General features: G+C 34.6%; 1 protein-coding gene across 7 annotated transcripts in view; it reads left to right on the top strand.

Moving 5' to 3' along the window:
• The window catches only part of AP3B1 (adaptor related protein complex 3 subunit beta 1), a 234,808-nt gene that overhangs the window by 68,547 nt on the left and 149,826 nt on the right, over nucleotides 1–16,435 (top strand). For all 7 annotated transcript variants that reach the window (XR_014058467.1, XM_081505951.1, XM_081505949.1 and 4 more), the window contains one exon: nucleotides 1,163–1,345. Coding sequence is in view for 6 of the 7 variants with exons in the window: in XM_081505951.1 (XP_081362077.1) it covers nucleotides 1,163–1,345 (183 nt within the window). In the remaining variant the exon portion in view is untranslated. The remainder of the gene's footprint in view (nucleotides 1–1,162; nucleotides 1,346–16,435) is intronic.

Below are 16,435 nucleotides of genomic sequence, written 5' to 3'. Positions count from 1 at the left end.
ACAAACAATAAAAATATGAATATCACTGTATCTAATATTTTTCAAAAAGTACCATTTCAGTAAGTTTTATTTCTATTTAATTACTTATTTTAAGACGTTAGGGAAATTTTAGATACTAAAATGAAGATCCCTAGTGTTCAGAAAGAATATGATATTAATTTATTTTTTCAAAACCATATTATATTGTTGGCTAACTCCAGACATACCAGTGGTACATATATAGAAGTATTTGTCTATTATATATTCTACTCAGCTTGTATCTTTATACTAAAGAAAACTTAATTTCATCAGTTTGCAAAAACATGACAATTCCAAAAACAGCATTTATGTTTCATTAACTGGTCTTGGAGAAAAGCTTCCTTTTATTGGTACTATCTTATTTCAACTTACATACATTATTATATAAATAATAATAATGTTCTAAAATTGTAGCCAGTGTTTTCTTGTAAATAAATTATGTTGATAGAAATTAACAGGTTGATTAAAATGTGTAAGATTTGAAAGTGTTTTTATTCTGAAGACATTTATGAGTTCAGCACGAATTTTAAGATAGTTTCATTGTAGGTAGCATCACTGACTCAGTGGACTTGAATTTGAGCAAACTCTGGGAGATAGTGAAGGACAGGGAAGCTGTCCATGCTGCATGCTGCAGGACAGCATGCTGCTGTCCAGGGATGCTGCAGTCCAGGCATGCTGCAGTCCATGGGGTTGCAAAGAGTCAGACATGACTTAGAGACTGAACAACATGGTGAAATTGTCATTCTCATTTTAAACTGACATGATATAGTCCTTGTTATTGTACCGAGTAATGAATCTTTAGAGTTTTGGTAAGGTTTAAAAATGAAAACTGCCCATAATTAATATATCTAATCCATGTATGAACAGTCCATTGAAATTTAACCTGATGAAATAAGAAATGTAATTTCTAATACTGATACTTCTAAGTGTTAGCTTTTCAGATATGTTTCAGCTATCAATATGATTCTTTCAGGCAGTGACTCTTCAAAATTTGTTATTCAAACATGAATATTTTATTAGTCAAATGACTGAATACTTTAAATACGGATTGCCATAACACTGATTGCATCTCTGTAATGCCCAAGTAGAATCTGTGATGGGACGAGAATGTTTTTTAATGAGTTACTATTTCTTTCTTTTCTAGTTGGTGGCTGGCAGTGTTGTCATGGCTTTTGAAGAAGTTTGCCCGGATAGAATAGATCTCATTCACAAGAATTACCGCAAACTATGTAATTTACTAGTTGATGTAGAAGAGTGGGGACAGGTTGTCATAATCCACATGCTAACTCGATATGCTCGCACACAGTTTGTCAGTCCTTGGAAAGAGGTAAGTGTTAAATAATCTTATACTTACACAGTATACTAAGAAAATGGATGAGGTTTCTAAAATGTGTACAAAGATTTAATTAAGAGTAGGAAAATATTAAAATCTGCATGTTTAAGAAGGACTAATTTTTTTCATGTTCTTTTGGAAAGCAGAAAACCAGTATAAATGCACGGAAAATTGTTCATTGTTTTGGCACTGATTGATGCATGTTTAATGGCATAGTGAATAAATTTTTGGTATGAGGCCTGTCAAGAGGCCCTTGGGAACAGCAGCTCAATAAAGTGTTGGCCGTGACATTGCCAAATCATGGATTTTTTTGGTTATTTGTTAGTTTCACACCTTTGAGACCCAACTACTCCAGGTACTCACTTGTAAAAGTAGATAATGTGATTCTAACATATGTGAATTTATACCAAAGATAATTTCACACCTTTACAGGTAAATTGTTTTTGAACTCAACTACTTTTTCCTAATTTTATATTTCTAGAATGTTTGTTTTACTTTTTTTTGCTTAAGCTGGTAGAACTTTAGTAAAATTAATAGTTAAGTGTACCTTACAGTGAAGTTGTTTTCTTTGTGCCAGTGAACTTTAGAAGCATACCTTACTTTTTTCATTATATTAACAAGTTAGAAAACCTTATTACATAGTTTGCAATAGAGATCTCTCGGTGTATATGTAAGATTTAAGAGTAAACTTTAACTTGTGTAAAGAAATCACTAAATACATAAAATAGCACTTGCGTTCATTCTGTACTTAATGATGTTTCTTTGTCTTTTTAAAAAGCAGTATTATAGATAGACCCAATTATGTCATAGTGGTTTTTACACAAGCTTATGAATAGGCTTTGATCGAATGTTCAGTACTAATTGGTTTTGTTCATTAGAAATAATATTAAAGTGAGAGAAAAACGTATAAAAGGGAAAATGTTCATAATTCTTACTTTAGGTGATGTATCCAGTTTTCAGATATTTAAGAAGTTTAAATGTTTAAAATATTTATCAGTGTTTTCTGCATTTACTTAAGTATTGTTACTGTTAAAAAGTATTTAAGATTTTAAAAAATAGATCTTTAACCAGAAGGCTATTTGTAATATTGACTTCATCTTAATTTAATATTTAAAAGGTGATTGGGTTATTCTACTTAAAATTCAAAGGAGATTTTAAACTATTCATATGTAAACGTCTAATGCCACATAGAGCTCTTAGACTGATGAAATTTTAGCTTTGAGCAAAGTAAAATTTTGAACAGAGTTTTGCTGGATTGAGCAACATGTCCATGCTGCAAGTGTCTTGACCCTTTCCTGTCACTGGTTACTTGGAAGAGAGATTTTTTTTGTTGCTAATAGCTATAGCTGTCTGTTTGATTTCAGCCAGTCACTTTCCAGAATGCTATTCATATATATTTTTTTCCTGTTGTGTAAGATTATAGGTTATTTTACCTTATCTAGCTATTGTCACTATTTAAAATTTTTTAATTTTACTTTCCTGTCATCATCAAATCATTTTCAGTAACTGTATGCAAGTGATCCATGCTTTATCATTATGTAGAATCTAGAATATAAAAAAGTGTGTTTTTCTTACCTTCTAAAGATAGATTTTCAAATGTCTGTTTTTGTAATTGTCTGTGTTTCTATTCCTTGAATTTTATTTTATTTTAGGTAAAATTAGTTGTTAAAGCTATTCACAAAGCCCAACAGTTAAAATCTACACTGCCATATATATTTACTCTTTTGACAGATAATTTTAAAAATTGATACTGTAGTGCATTCTTTGTGTTTTCATGTGTAACTCTGTGAACATTAATTTTTACAAACATGAGATGAAGTCTGATCGTTGTTCTGGGTGCACTGGAATTGGACTGCCTCATTTCTTTGCCACTTCTTGGCAGTCTGACGTTGGCGTTATTCTAAATTCTGTGGGTTAGTAGACAGATTTTGTAGTTGCCCGCTATGCAGCTCTGTCCTCAGGAAGCTAGCACGGCTTCGGGAGCAACCACGGGGGTTGTGGGGGAGGGTGGGCAGTGCTACTTCTGGGAATCTTGCCACCATTCCAAATGGAGCAGCTTCACCTTTGCTTGCCTTTCATAGGCAGCTATATGGATGATTTCATTTGAGAAAGGCTCCTTGGCTTAAGAAATGGAAAGAAAGAAAACCACTTAAATAGAATATTTGTAAGGGTGCAGCTAACTATAGTCATATGTATTTTTTAAAATTATAGAAGCAATTGAAGCACATGGTGAAATAAAATTCAGTCTTTTCATAATTTGTTCCTTTATATATATTCACTCATGACTTTTAAATTAAAATATATTTTTTTGCTCACTTTAATAAGTTTCTGACTGTTTGAAAGGCCATGCACTGTAGCCCACCAGGCTCTTCTGTCCATAGAATTCTCCAGGCAAGAACTCTGAAGTGGGTTGCCATTCTCTTCTCCAGGGGATCTTCCTGACCCAGGGATCAAACCCAGGTCTCCTGAATTGGAGGTGGCTGTCTAAGCCACCAAGGAAGCCCTGTTCTCGTCAAAGCTAATTTTGAAGCCCCCTCCCCAATCCTTAGTGTTCAAACATTACAATTAGCTAACAACCATAATTAAATTTGCTTTTCAAAGAGAAAAATTATGTTTCTCATTGAATTCCTTAAAACATTTGTGTTCATATGCTTGAAGGGTAGCAAAAAAAAAAAAAATTTTTTTTTTAAGGAATTGAAAATTAAAAGTACTTTCTGAGATGGACTGATGTATATGCTTTTGTCAGTAAGTCCTCAAATGAACACATCATATACAAACAAGCTTCTTCAGGGGCAGAAGCGATTTTTAATTTAGTTTATTTGCATCATTATAGATCAGTATTTAGGCTGTTTATATGTAAATGTATGATTTGCGGAACAATTAAGTGTTGACAAAGTAGATTGCAGTCATATCAATTGCAGTGCATTTTCCATAATTTTTCTAACTGACATCTTTGATGATAAATAGTAGATGCCAAGTCAAAGCCGATTATACAGTGCACTAGGAATTCATGGGGCTGTCAGGGAGAAGACCGATTGACTTTAAATTTACATATTAATGAGAAGATTTGTTAAGAGGGTGCTTGACTATAGAAAATAACAGCATATTTATAGGGCACGACATTTTATAAATACAGCTGATGCAGGAAAATGGAAATTAAACCTTTTAGGTTAATAAATTCAAGGGACTGCTAAAATGCATATTTGCATTTTTATTTTCTTAAATTTACCTTACTCTTTGCAGTCCACATGGCTGCTTTTTTTTTTTTTATTCTAGGTCAACTTTGTATAATTTTCAAGGATATAAAATTACTTAAATGTTTTCTTTGTATCGTTCAAGCTTATTGTAGGAGCATACTGGAAGATAAATGATGTAAGTCTCTAAGACTAAAGTTGCTTTTGTAGAAGTAATAGATTTTTTAAAATAAATGTTATAAAGCACCAAGTAAATTTTAAGAGTGATTTTTTAAAAAAATGTTTGTGGCATTAGTTATAGACCGACGTGAAACTCATGTCACTCGGACTGATAGGAATGTCTTTAATTTTACGAATTTAAAGTTGAACTTTCTCTAGAAGATGGTGATGGCTTTGCAGTAATTCTCAAAATATTTTACTTCACTAGTTTAGAACTTAAAATTCTGTTGTTCACAGATACTTTTTAGTATATGATTCCAGATAATAAATTCTGGTGGAAATACATATTCCATTTTGAAATTTGAAGTGATAATTTTACTTTTCTTCCTCCCATTATATCTGTACTTCAATTGTAAAACCTTATATAGGTGTAGGAGAAGGCAATGGCAACTCACTCCAGTACTCTTGCCTGGAAAATTGCATGAACGGAGGAGCCTGGTAGGCTGCAGACCATGGGGTCGCTAAGAGTCAGACACGAGTGAGCAACTTCACTTTCACGCGTTGGAGAAGGAAATGGCAACCCACTCCAGTGTTCTTGCCTGGAGAATCCCAGGGACAGGGAGCCTGGTAAGCCGCTGTCTGTGGGGTCACACAGAGTCGGGCACAAACTGAAGCGACTTAGCAGTAGCAGTAACAGCAGTATATAAATGTAAGAAAGTTCCAAGTTTACAGTTTTGTTTAAAGTATTTTTAAGATAAGTTTCTTAAGTTTTTCAAGGGTAGCTATAAAATAAGAGCTCATTAGAACACAAAGTTCATGTACATACTTCTTGGTTAGCAATTTTCTGCAAGTATAAAGGTATTTGGGGAAAAGATTCAAAACTCCACATCTAGGTCCTGTTTTAGAGGACCTGAGTGTTAGAGATTATTTTTTAAACTTTCTTTACAGGTTAATTTTCTTTGTAAATTAAATTTTATATTTTGTCTTACTAGTGGGCTGTTTTTGAATCTTACTTAGTATCCTGTGGATTTTTTAAAAAACGAAAACTTGAAGTTGAAGACTTGGGGTAGAATCCATGCTTTACAATGCACATTTAAAAGTTTTTGCTCACTCTTTCAGACAACTATTGAGGAAGGCAGGGTTCAGTGTGCAATTTAATGGGAAACTATGGACCACGTGCTGATATTGAAATGAGGTTTCTGTCTCTGCTCCCTTCATTGGTTATGGAGTATTTATCTTAAAGATTACTTATTTTTTTGTTGTTTATAGTTAATTTTTGTTTGGGTTTTTTAAACTTGCATAGTTTCTTTTTGAAAGAAACATCTACAATTTTATTCAAGTAACATGTGTCTGGTTAAAAGAATACTGCACGGCTTACAAGAAACAACATTTTCCTATCCCACTTTTTCCTATGCCTGGATCAGCTACTTCAGATTCTTTTAGGCCTTTTCATATTTGTGTGCATTTAGCTTTCTCCATTTCTAAGTTTCATATATATATGGTACTATATATTATATGTATTATATGTATATACCTATGCATGTAATACATATATGTGTGTGTATATATATGTAGCACTCGGAGAAGGCAATGGCACCCCACTCCAGTACTCTTGCTTGGAAAATCCCATGGACGGAGGAGCCTGGTAGGCTACAGTCCATGGGGTCGCTAAGAGTCGGACACGACTGAGTGACTTCACTTTCACTTTTCCCTTTCATGCACTGGAGAAGAAAATGGCAACCTACTCCAGTATTCTTGCCTGGAGAATCCTAGGGACGGCGGAGCCTGGTGGGCTGCCGTCTATGGGGTCACACAGAGTCGGACACGACTGAAGCGACTTAGCATATATATAGCACTATACATATATGGTGCTAGCATGCGAAATGAGCGCAATTTCTGGTAGTTTGAATGTTCTTTGGCACTCTCTTCTTTGGAATTGAAATTGCCTAGTTTATCATGTCACTATTACAAAGCACACCACATTCTGCATCAGAAAATTAAATCGTCTCCAAATATTATTTTATATGCAGTTGTTGAGATTCTACTAGTTGCCTACCAAATATCAATTCTCCACCTTCAGTTTTTAAATAAAAGAATCCTTATTTTTGTTCAGAGTAGCAATATATCCAGTTAAAAATAACCAAATTCCTCAGACTCCCTTGGAGTCAAGAAATGGCTGTATGAACCAGTTGTAGAAATAGTTGTGGAGATATTCTGGCTGAGATTCTAGGCAAGCCATTGTTTTTCTGGCAGACTTACTTGATGTATTTATTTTGCCCTTTGCCTTTTTTTCATTGTTTCTTCTTGGAATGTACATGTGATGATTACAGGTACAACAGCCATTTGGCAGGCATGAAGATGAAGCCACACTCTGGAATTTTGGGAAAAAAAAGTTTTCCTTATAGGTAACTTGATATTTCTGTTAAATATAGCTGAACACATTCTAGTCAGTACCGTTGTCGTATATCCAGTATTCCAGTAACTTCATACTCTTCCAGGAGACGTTGTCCTGGAGGCTCTGTACCCTCCTGTTCTAATCGGATTGCTTTCTAGGCTTGCTACACAGCTGTTGTTCTGGAACTTAATTTCTTCTCTCTTCTGTGTTAAATCCTGTATTTCTTAGGCCTTCCTGTCTGTACTGTCTTCTTTTTTGGTCTTCCTGAATGGAGCACGTCCTCCAGTACCTTGTTAAGAATGGGTAGATGAGAGATAAAATTTTGAGATTTTGCAGTATTGCTGTCACACTTGATATTTTGACTGGACTGTTGAATCAGTGTTCTCTTGGGTCTTCTAGGTTTGAAATGTCTTGCTACTTTTACACTTGACTTCTCGGACAGATATAATACTGTTGGGTCACACGTTCTGAGAGCTCTGTAGTCACAGATTTTTCTTTTCTGCAGGTAACTTGATTTTTTTGTTTGTTTGAATCCTCAAAAAAATGGTTTTTTTGCTTGTTTATTTTTTCTTAAAATATTTAGAAGATTAGCAAGGTTGCATCTTCGGTGTGGATCATTCTATATGCTCTGTATATTCACTTCTTCCTATATTTTAGGGAATTGTCTTTTATGTTTCAGTTTCTTAATTTGATGGTCAAACTTCTTTTCCTACTCCTTGTCAATTATATGCTTCAGGAATACAAATTTTTCTATTTTATAATCTTTTGTCTACTGTGTCTGTCACCTCTTTAAATAATTGCTTTAATGTTTGCCTTCTTATTTGCATTCATATATCTCCAGTCTTTTGTGTGCGTGTTAGTAATTTGACTTTCAGTGACCCGAAAGTCTGTTACTTATAATTTTTACTTAATTTAGTAATGTTACTGCTTTCATTTTTAGTTTACTCAGGTTTCACTCTTTCCTTTATTCTGTGATTTGAATATGTGAGGTTTTTTTTTGTTTTTGTTTTTGTTTTGACTTCACATTCTTACTAACTTGCTAGAGAATTTCTTTTGATATATGGAGAATTTTTTCACAGAATAATTTGTCTTTTGCACTTTTTTTGCTTTTGTGCCATGAATGTATTGCACAGTAATTATGTTCTTTTCCTGTTGCAGCTACTTGGGAAGTGCTGGTACAGACATTTAGTTCGTTCTGATATACTGTGACTTCTTCATTCTGTCCCACCATATCCAAAGACCATTTGTTTCTTCCTCTCAGTTTCAGTCTGATTGTGGGGTATTTTATTGTGTGCTTATTACTCTAGCAGAAAGGATTAACTTGTGAGATAGTAAATTCAGTCTCAACAGAGATTAACGTCATTTTTAGGAAACTTGAGCACTTATTTTGGAACTTTCTTAAATGACCTATACTATCATTGATACCACCTAGTATATTTCTTTAAAGAAATGCTCTTGACCTGTAAGTTGTTCTTATTTATTTATTGTTTAACCGAAGAATTCTGCAGTCCTGCTAGCTATATGTGGCTGTTTAAGTTAACTGAAATTGAAAATCACTTCCTCAGTTGCACTGGCCTCACATCAAGTGCTCAGTAGTTATGTGAGGCTGGTGCCTACTGTATTTGATAGTGTAATATAAAATGTTTCCTTTATCACAGAAGCTTCCATTGGACAGTGTTGCCCCAGAGTATTAGTTCTTTTACTTTCCCACCTGCTTCTCCTTACCACTTACTTCCACTACGAACCTCCCTCACGACCTTACCTCACCCTCAATAGGATGAAAAGATAAGAATAACCCCTCAGTTTTCTTCTGTCCATATTGGGAGGCAAGAGTCATTAATGAACAGTCTCAAGAAGTAAAGAATGTGTTTTTGTAGGGTCTTATCTTTTTAAAAAAGTTTTTAAAAAGTTTATGCCAGTAGATTGTGACCCTCTTCTTATTTCTTTCTACTGACTGATTTTTTTCTAGTTTTAATTTTTTTCCCTCATATTATTTATATTTGGGAAAAGTCTATTTTCTTTCTCTGACCATATTTACCTTGGAGCCCCAAAATGTTCACAGTATTAAAAGTATTTTATGACTTGGAACATGTACTATAAATAAATGAATTTTAGGAAGAGAGATGCAAAGCTTAAAAAGTTAAGAAATGTGAATCATTCTTCTGCCCTTCTCTGATGTCTTTTTTCCACTGTGCTTTTCTCCTTGACGTTCTGTTGTGGATATTTATGTCATTGTTTTTTCTTGACCCTATACTCCATTTGTTTCCTGTGTTTTTTCATTTTTCTGTGTTAGTCTTATTACTCTAGCATAAAGGAATAACTATGATTAATATTGAATTTATCTTCTAACAGTCCTGGTATTTAATTTTCAATTTTGTGATTTTGCTGCATAGTAGTTTTCCATATTCATCTCATAGAAAATTATGGTTTTATGTAATCTAATAATGTGGTAATTTTAAACAGTCCATTTTATTCTATTCTATTTTTCATTTAGCTGATATCCCCTGGTGGCTCAGATGGTAAAGAGTCTGCTTTCAATGCAGGAGATGTAGGTTTGATCCCTCAATCGAGAAGATTCTGTAGAGAATGGAATGGCTACCCACTCTGGTATTCTTGCCTGGGAAATCCCATGGACAGAGGAGCCTGGCAGGCTACAGTCCACGAGGTTGCAAAGAGTCAGATGCAACTGAGCAACTAACACTTAACATACAAACTTTAAGTTTCTGATACTTACCTTAAAATTACTGTACTTCTCCTGGAAATCGCAAGCCTTCAGTACACTACAGAGTTCCAAAATGGTTATGTCAGACAGATTCTGCTAGTGCATTGTTGTCTAGATGGTATAGAGAATGTGGCAGATTCTGTTGATTGTCTCCAGCAGACACCCCTATTCAAAAAAATCTTCCTTGCAGATGGATTTTCTGCAGGAGTTTAGCAGAAATATCTGCAGAAGCCATGTTGCTTCCCAGCCTGAGCTAATCTAGTTAAGTACATTATCTTTGTAGGTGATGGGTTTAGGAATGGGCATACAACACACTTCTGGCCAATGTGAAGTAATTAGAAATATGAGAAAAGTGGGGTGTGGAGGGGTGTATGAGAAATGTTTACTTTAATAGAAAAAGTATGAAGACATCTGACCTGAGGCTGAGAGGTAACTCCATGGACTTAATGGTTTTAATTTCTGCTGATGGAATACCTTGATCAGATTAACTCTCTGGGAAATTATTTTTGAAAACCAGCAGCTAAAGGCACTGTCAGATGATCAAAAGTAGGCAAAACTAGAGTGGTCTCTACATGGGAAGGACTGAAATTTCAGTGTGTGAGTTTGCAGGATTTGCCTGAGAGCACTTCCCAATCCCATGTAATAATGGAAAAGTCACAGTCTTACTTACTTAGGTGTTGGAGAACAGACTTCAAGTTTGGCAGAATACCTAAAAGGTTTGGAGAAAATTCCAGAAAGGTGTGGGAACCACAGGAGGGTGCACCCTTGGAAATACATGTAAACACCATCCAAATCATTGGCTGACCAACTCTACACGTGTGAGAAAGACTCCAATGGGTCTAGCAAAAAAAAGCAGCAATTGGATGATTAAAAAAAAAACTAGAGATTTCACTTGCTGACCACATTAGGATAGACAGAGTTTGGAGTTTGAAACCAGTAAAGTGCCTGCTATAACAAATACCAATACGTGTCAGAGGAATGCAACATGAGGAAGAATTTATAGTGTGTGGTTGGTAATATTTAGAATACAATTTGAAAAAGTCAGCAGACAGGAGAAACAAAAATATAGCTAATGCTCAAGAGAAAAAGTAGGCAACAGAAACATAATCATCAAGAAGAGGCCATTACCAGACAAATAATGCAGTTGCTACATTTATTTTATATATATATATATATACACACACACAGCAAAAATATTAAAAAGCAACATAGTTATATTGAGTGAACAAATGAGCAATCTTAACAGGATAAAGACCCTATAAGAAAGAAATAAATGGAAATTCTGATGCTGAAAAACACAATGGTTAAATGAAAAAGAAGCTAGATTGATTTAACAGCCAGGAAAAGGCTGTAAAAATGTTGGGAAACCTGAAAATAGATTTATAGAAATTATTCATTCTGAAGAACCAAGAGAAAATCAAATGAAGAAAAGTGAACAGTCTCAGAGCCGTGTGAACAATATGGAATGAAATCCTTGTAATAAAAATCCCCAAATAAGAGGAAAGAGTGAATAGAATAGAAATAATACCTGAAGAAATAAAAGCGAAAAAAATTTCGAGTTTAAGGGTGAAAAAAACAAGTGTACACATCCAGGAAACACATCAAATTCCCAGGCAAAATAAATAAAAAGTTACACTTTTGTACATTATAATCAAACTTCTGAAATCAAAAGGAAAAAAGAAAACCTTGAAAACAGATGGAGATTAAACAATGCATTATATACAGAGAAACAATTATTATGACTGACTGCTGATAAGAAACAATGGAGTCTAAAAAATGATGGAATATCTTTACATTGTTGAGAGAAAAATCTATCAACAAAGATTTCTATATTGAACAAAAGCATTCTTCAAAAATAAGGATGGAATGAAGACATTTTCAGATGAACTAAATTGAAAAATTCATACATAGGAGAACTGTATTGTAAGAGATACTGCAAGAAATTGTTTTGGTTGAAGATAAATGATAATGAGTGATGTATACATATGTATACATCCATCTATCTATCTGGCTTCTCCGGTAGCTCAGGGGTAAAGAATTCACCTGCCAGTACAGGAAACACAGGAGATGCAGGTTTGATCCCTGGGTTGGGAAGATCCCCTGGAGGAAGAAATGGCAACCCACTCCAGTATTCTTGCCTGGAAAATCCCATGGATAGAGGAGCCTGGTGGCCTGTAGTCCATGGGGTCGCAAAGAGTTGGGTATGACTTAGGACTTACCAACTGAACATGCATGCATGGGAGTGAATATGTGAGGACTCATGATTAATTTTACCTAAGTTGGGTTTAATTTTATTTTGTAGTTTATGATTGAGTGAGAACCACTCTAGAATGCATTCTGCACAAAAAACTCATTTATTTATCTGGTCATAAGATTGAGATAGGTTAGTTTTCAAGTGACTGGGACCACTCTTTCTCATGTCTTAGGACTCAGGTTGAACATCAACTTGTGTCATGAGTACATTTTACTGCAGAGTAACATAGGAAAATGCCTTATATAGATTCTTTAGATTTTTCAGTAACAAGATATGGAAACCACTATATTTGAAAATGCATCTCTTAAATAGTGGTGCTGAACATGTCGTCATGAAAAATGAGAAGTGTTGTGGGCAATTGAGTGCTCTGGATTTTCAGAGTGACTCAACTCAAAGTTACTGGACACAGGTGTTTCTATAATTGTGATGTAATGGCGGGTATTCAGTGTTCGATGATCCTCAAACCCATACTTCCATCTGTGGTGTAGTGGTCACTGGGCTGTGGTATAAAAACATGTAAAGTGAAGAGCATAGCAGTTACCTCAAGGAAGGAAAAAATATCTGAAACCAGTATATATATTTTCTGTTGTTTTATATAGACCTAATTTGAGGGGAAAGAGACTACTTTTTTTTTTTAAGAAAAATATTAAACTAAAAAATGTATTAAACATAACTTTAAAAAAGAAAGGAAATGTGTGCCATTCATACTGAATAGTTTAATGAAGCGTTTATGATACTGCCAATCACCTACTCACTCTGGTCTTGTCAGGGAACTCGGACCCATTGTGAGCACGATGCACATCCAGTATGCTGCTGTGGTATCTATGGACTGAAAGTTTACATCCTTCAAAATCCACATGTTGAAATCCTTAACTCCCAATGTGATGTATTTGGCGGTGAGGACTTTGGGAAGGAAATAGATTTCAGCCAAGTCATGAGTGTGGGGATCTCATCATGGGAGTAGTGCCCTTCTAAGAAGAGACACCAGAGAGCATGCATCCTTTCTCTTTCTCTGCCCATGTGAAGACATAGTGAGAAGGCAACCAGCTGCAATCTAGGAAGTGGATTCTCACCAGAAACCAAGTCAGCCAACACCTCAGTCTTGGACTTACCAGCCTCCAAAACGTGAAAAATAAATGTCTGTTGTTTAAGCCACCCAGTCCGTGGTATTTTGTTAAAATAGCTCAAGCTTGCTATTATGAGTATCTCATGGCATGACAGTGCCATGATGTATTCCCCTGTAGCTTTTAAGCATTATGTAGTAGTCTGTGTCCACAGTAAAGTACAGACATTGTATGTTTCTGGTTCAGATCTTAAGTTGGTGCTAGTTCTCTGCAGGCTGCTTGGAATTCGTAAGACAAGAGGGTACACTCAATGTCTTTTTCTTGACTACTGCCAACACCATGGTAATAAAGAGATGGCAGGATAAAGGATAATATTTATAAACTGTGCCTTTCCAGAAATATGCTTTATGAAATAAAAGGTAATTTCTTTGGACTTCATAAAGCTTATATTTAATGTAACAGCATTTCTCCTTCTGAAAATAAATGTTCTAGAGCATGATGAAAAGCTAATTTTATTTTGATTTTTATATTAGCATTCGGAATGGTCAGTACAGATAAATGGAGGGAGACCTACTTTCATATGAAGTAAGTAAAGATATATTAAACTCATTGATTCTTTTAAAAAGGTTTGTTTTAAATTTATTTTTAAACCAGTCTTAGGTTCATAGCAAAATAGGGTGGAAAATGCAAGTAGTTCCTTTATATTCCCTATGCCCGCCCTACCTCCCTGTCGACATCTTTCACCACAGTAGTACATTTATTGCAATTGATGAACGTATGTTAATACATCATCACCTGAAGTCCACCATTTACATTAAGGCTTGCTCATGTTGTCCATTCTGTTGGTTTTGACATATGTATAATGACCTGACCCCACCATTGTGATATTTTACAAAATAATTTCACTGTCCTAAAAATCCTCTGTATTCTGCTTATTTATTCCTCTTTCTGCTACAAATCCTGGCAAGCACTTTTTTTTTTTTTATTGTCTCCATAGTTTTCCTTTGTCAGAGTATCATTTAGTTAGAATCATATACTATGTAGCCTTTCTGGATTGACTTCCTTGAATGGTAATATGTGTTTAAGGATGTTCTATGTCTTTTCATGTCTCTGTTAGCTCATTTCTTTTTAGGACCAAATAATATCCCATTATCTAGATGTCCCAGAGTTTATTCATCCATTTACCTGCTTAAGGATAGCTTGCTTGCCTCTGTAAATTGGCAGTTACCAGTAGAGCTGTGCAGATTTTTGTGTCAGCTTGTTTTGGCATAAACCAAGGACTCTTATATGTGTATGTGCTTAGTTGCTCAGTCGTGTCTGACTCTGCAACCCTATGGACTGTAGCTTGCCAGGCTCCTCTGTCCACAGGGATTCTCCAGGCAAGAATAGTGGAATGGGTTGCCATGCCCTCCCAACCCAGGGATCGAACCCAGGTCTCTCACATTGCAGGCATATTCTTTACCATCTGAGCCACCAGGGAAAGCCCCTGATTACTCAACCATTTGATAATATTATATATAATTTTGTAAGAAGCTGCCAAATTTTCTTTAATAGTAGCTGTACCGTGTTCCCACTGGCAACGAATGAGAATTTCTTTTGCTTTACATTCTTGCCAACTTTTAGTGTTGTCAGTATCCTGGATTTTGGCCATTCTAACAAGTGTGCTAGTATGTCGTTTTAATTTGCATTTCCCTAATTACATGTAATGTAATGTTGAACATCTTTTCATAAGCTTGAAAGTGAAAACTGAAAGTTGCTCAATTGTGTCTGACTCTTTGCAACCCTATGGACTATAGTCCATGGAATTCTCCAGGCCAGAATACTGGAATGCATAGCCTATCCCTTCTCCAGCGGTTCTTTCCGAGTCTATATATCTTCCTGAAACTATGTATCTTTTTTGGTGAGTTACCTGTTCAGATCCTTTGCCCATTTTTTAATTGAGTTGTTTGCTTTCTCATCGTTGAGTTTGTATATTTTGGATAACAGCCCTTTATCAGATATATCTTTTCCAAATATTTTTCCAAGTCTGTGGCTTGACTTGTCTTTGTCTTGACAGCTTTTATAAAGCAGACATTTTTTATTTTAATGAAGTTCAGTCTATCAATTATTTCTTTCATGGATTGTGCCTTTGGTGATGTTATCTAAAAGTCATCACTTTACCAAGGTCATCTAGATTTTCTCCTATGTTACATTCTGGAATTTTATGGTTTGCTGTTCCTCATTTGTCTCTAATCCTTCTTGAGTGAATTTTTATAAATGCTGTAGGTCTGTGTCTAGATTGATTATTTTTTGCATGTTGATGTTCAACACCATTTTTTGAAAAGATTTTCTTTTCTACTGTATTACCTTTGCTCGTTTGTCACAAGTCAGTTAACTACATATTCATGCAGGCCTTTTTTGAAATTCCCTGTTCTGTTTCCATTAATCTCTTTGTCTATTCTTTCATTAGTATCACACTGTCTTGATTTTGGTTACTGTAGCTTTATAGTTTGATCTTTAAGTCAGACTCACTGTATAAACATTAAATTATTGAAAAATTTAAGCATGCACAAAGACAGGGCTAACAGTCTAATGAATCCTCACGTATACATCATTTAGCTGCAGTGTTCATCAACTCATGGCTACTCTCACTTTAACTCAAGCCTCTTCCCACTTCTGTCCCAAATTTTATATACAATTCAAGATATTATATAATTTCACCCATATCTATTCAGAATGTATTTCTAAAACACTGTCTTTACTTTAAAGAAACTACAAAGCTGTCTCCATTTTCCAAGTAAGGGATTTAACTTTTTTTTTGGTTCAGCTTGAGTGTATACTTTTTTAGAAAGATGAAGAAGGTTGTCTATTGTATATAATTTCATTTTCTACATGTACAAATATTTTAAATAGTAGAAAAATCTTTATTTATAAATATATTTTTTTATACTCATGAGTTTCATCACAAAGATTTTATATATTTGTGTCCTTATTATTACCAGAGTTCCTTTTTGAGTCATTTAATACTTTTGCGTAGGGAACCATCTTTACTTCTGTATAGGTTGTTTGAGATGCACATCATCTCAGAATATGGATATTCCAAGAATATGGATACTGACATGGAAGTGTATTTTAAGCCTGTAGTACTCATTCACTGTTAGCATAATTATTGTTAGAAATCCTTCTGTAAGGAAGACTTGACTTTTCTCTCCCATTTATTTATTTATTTGTTAGTAATTTATTTTCCTAAGTATGGATTCATAGATATTTATTTTATTCTTTGGGTTGTGAATTGATAACATCATTATTTTGTTGGT

The sequence above is a fragment of the Giraffa tippelskirchi genome, chromosome 7, assembly GCF_054371585.1.
Source record: "Giraffa tippelskirchi isolate mGirTip1 chromosome 7, T2T-mGirTip1v1.2.pri, whole genome shotgun sequence".
NCBI classification, from domain to species: domain Eukaryota; kingdom Metazoa; phylum Chordata; class Mammalia; order Artiodactyla; family Giraffidae; genus Giraffa; species Giraffa tippelskirchi.
The sequence above is the reverse complement of the archived record's forward strand: the minus strand, read 5'-3'. Positions and strand labels throughout refer to the sequence as shown.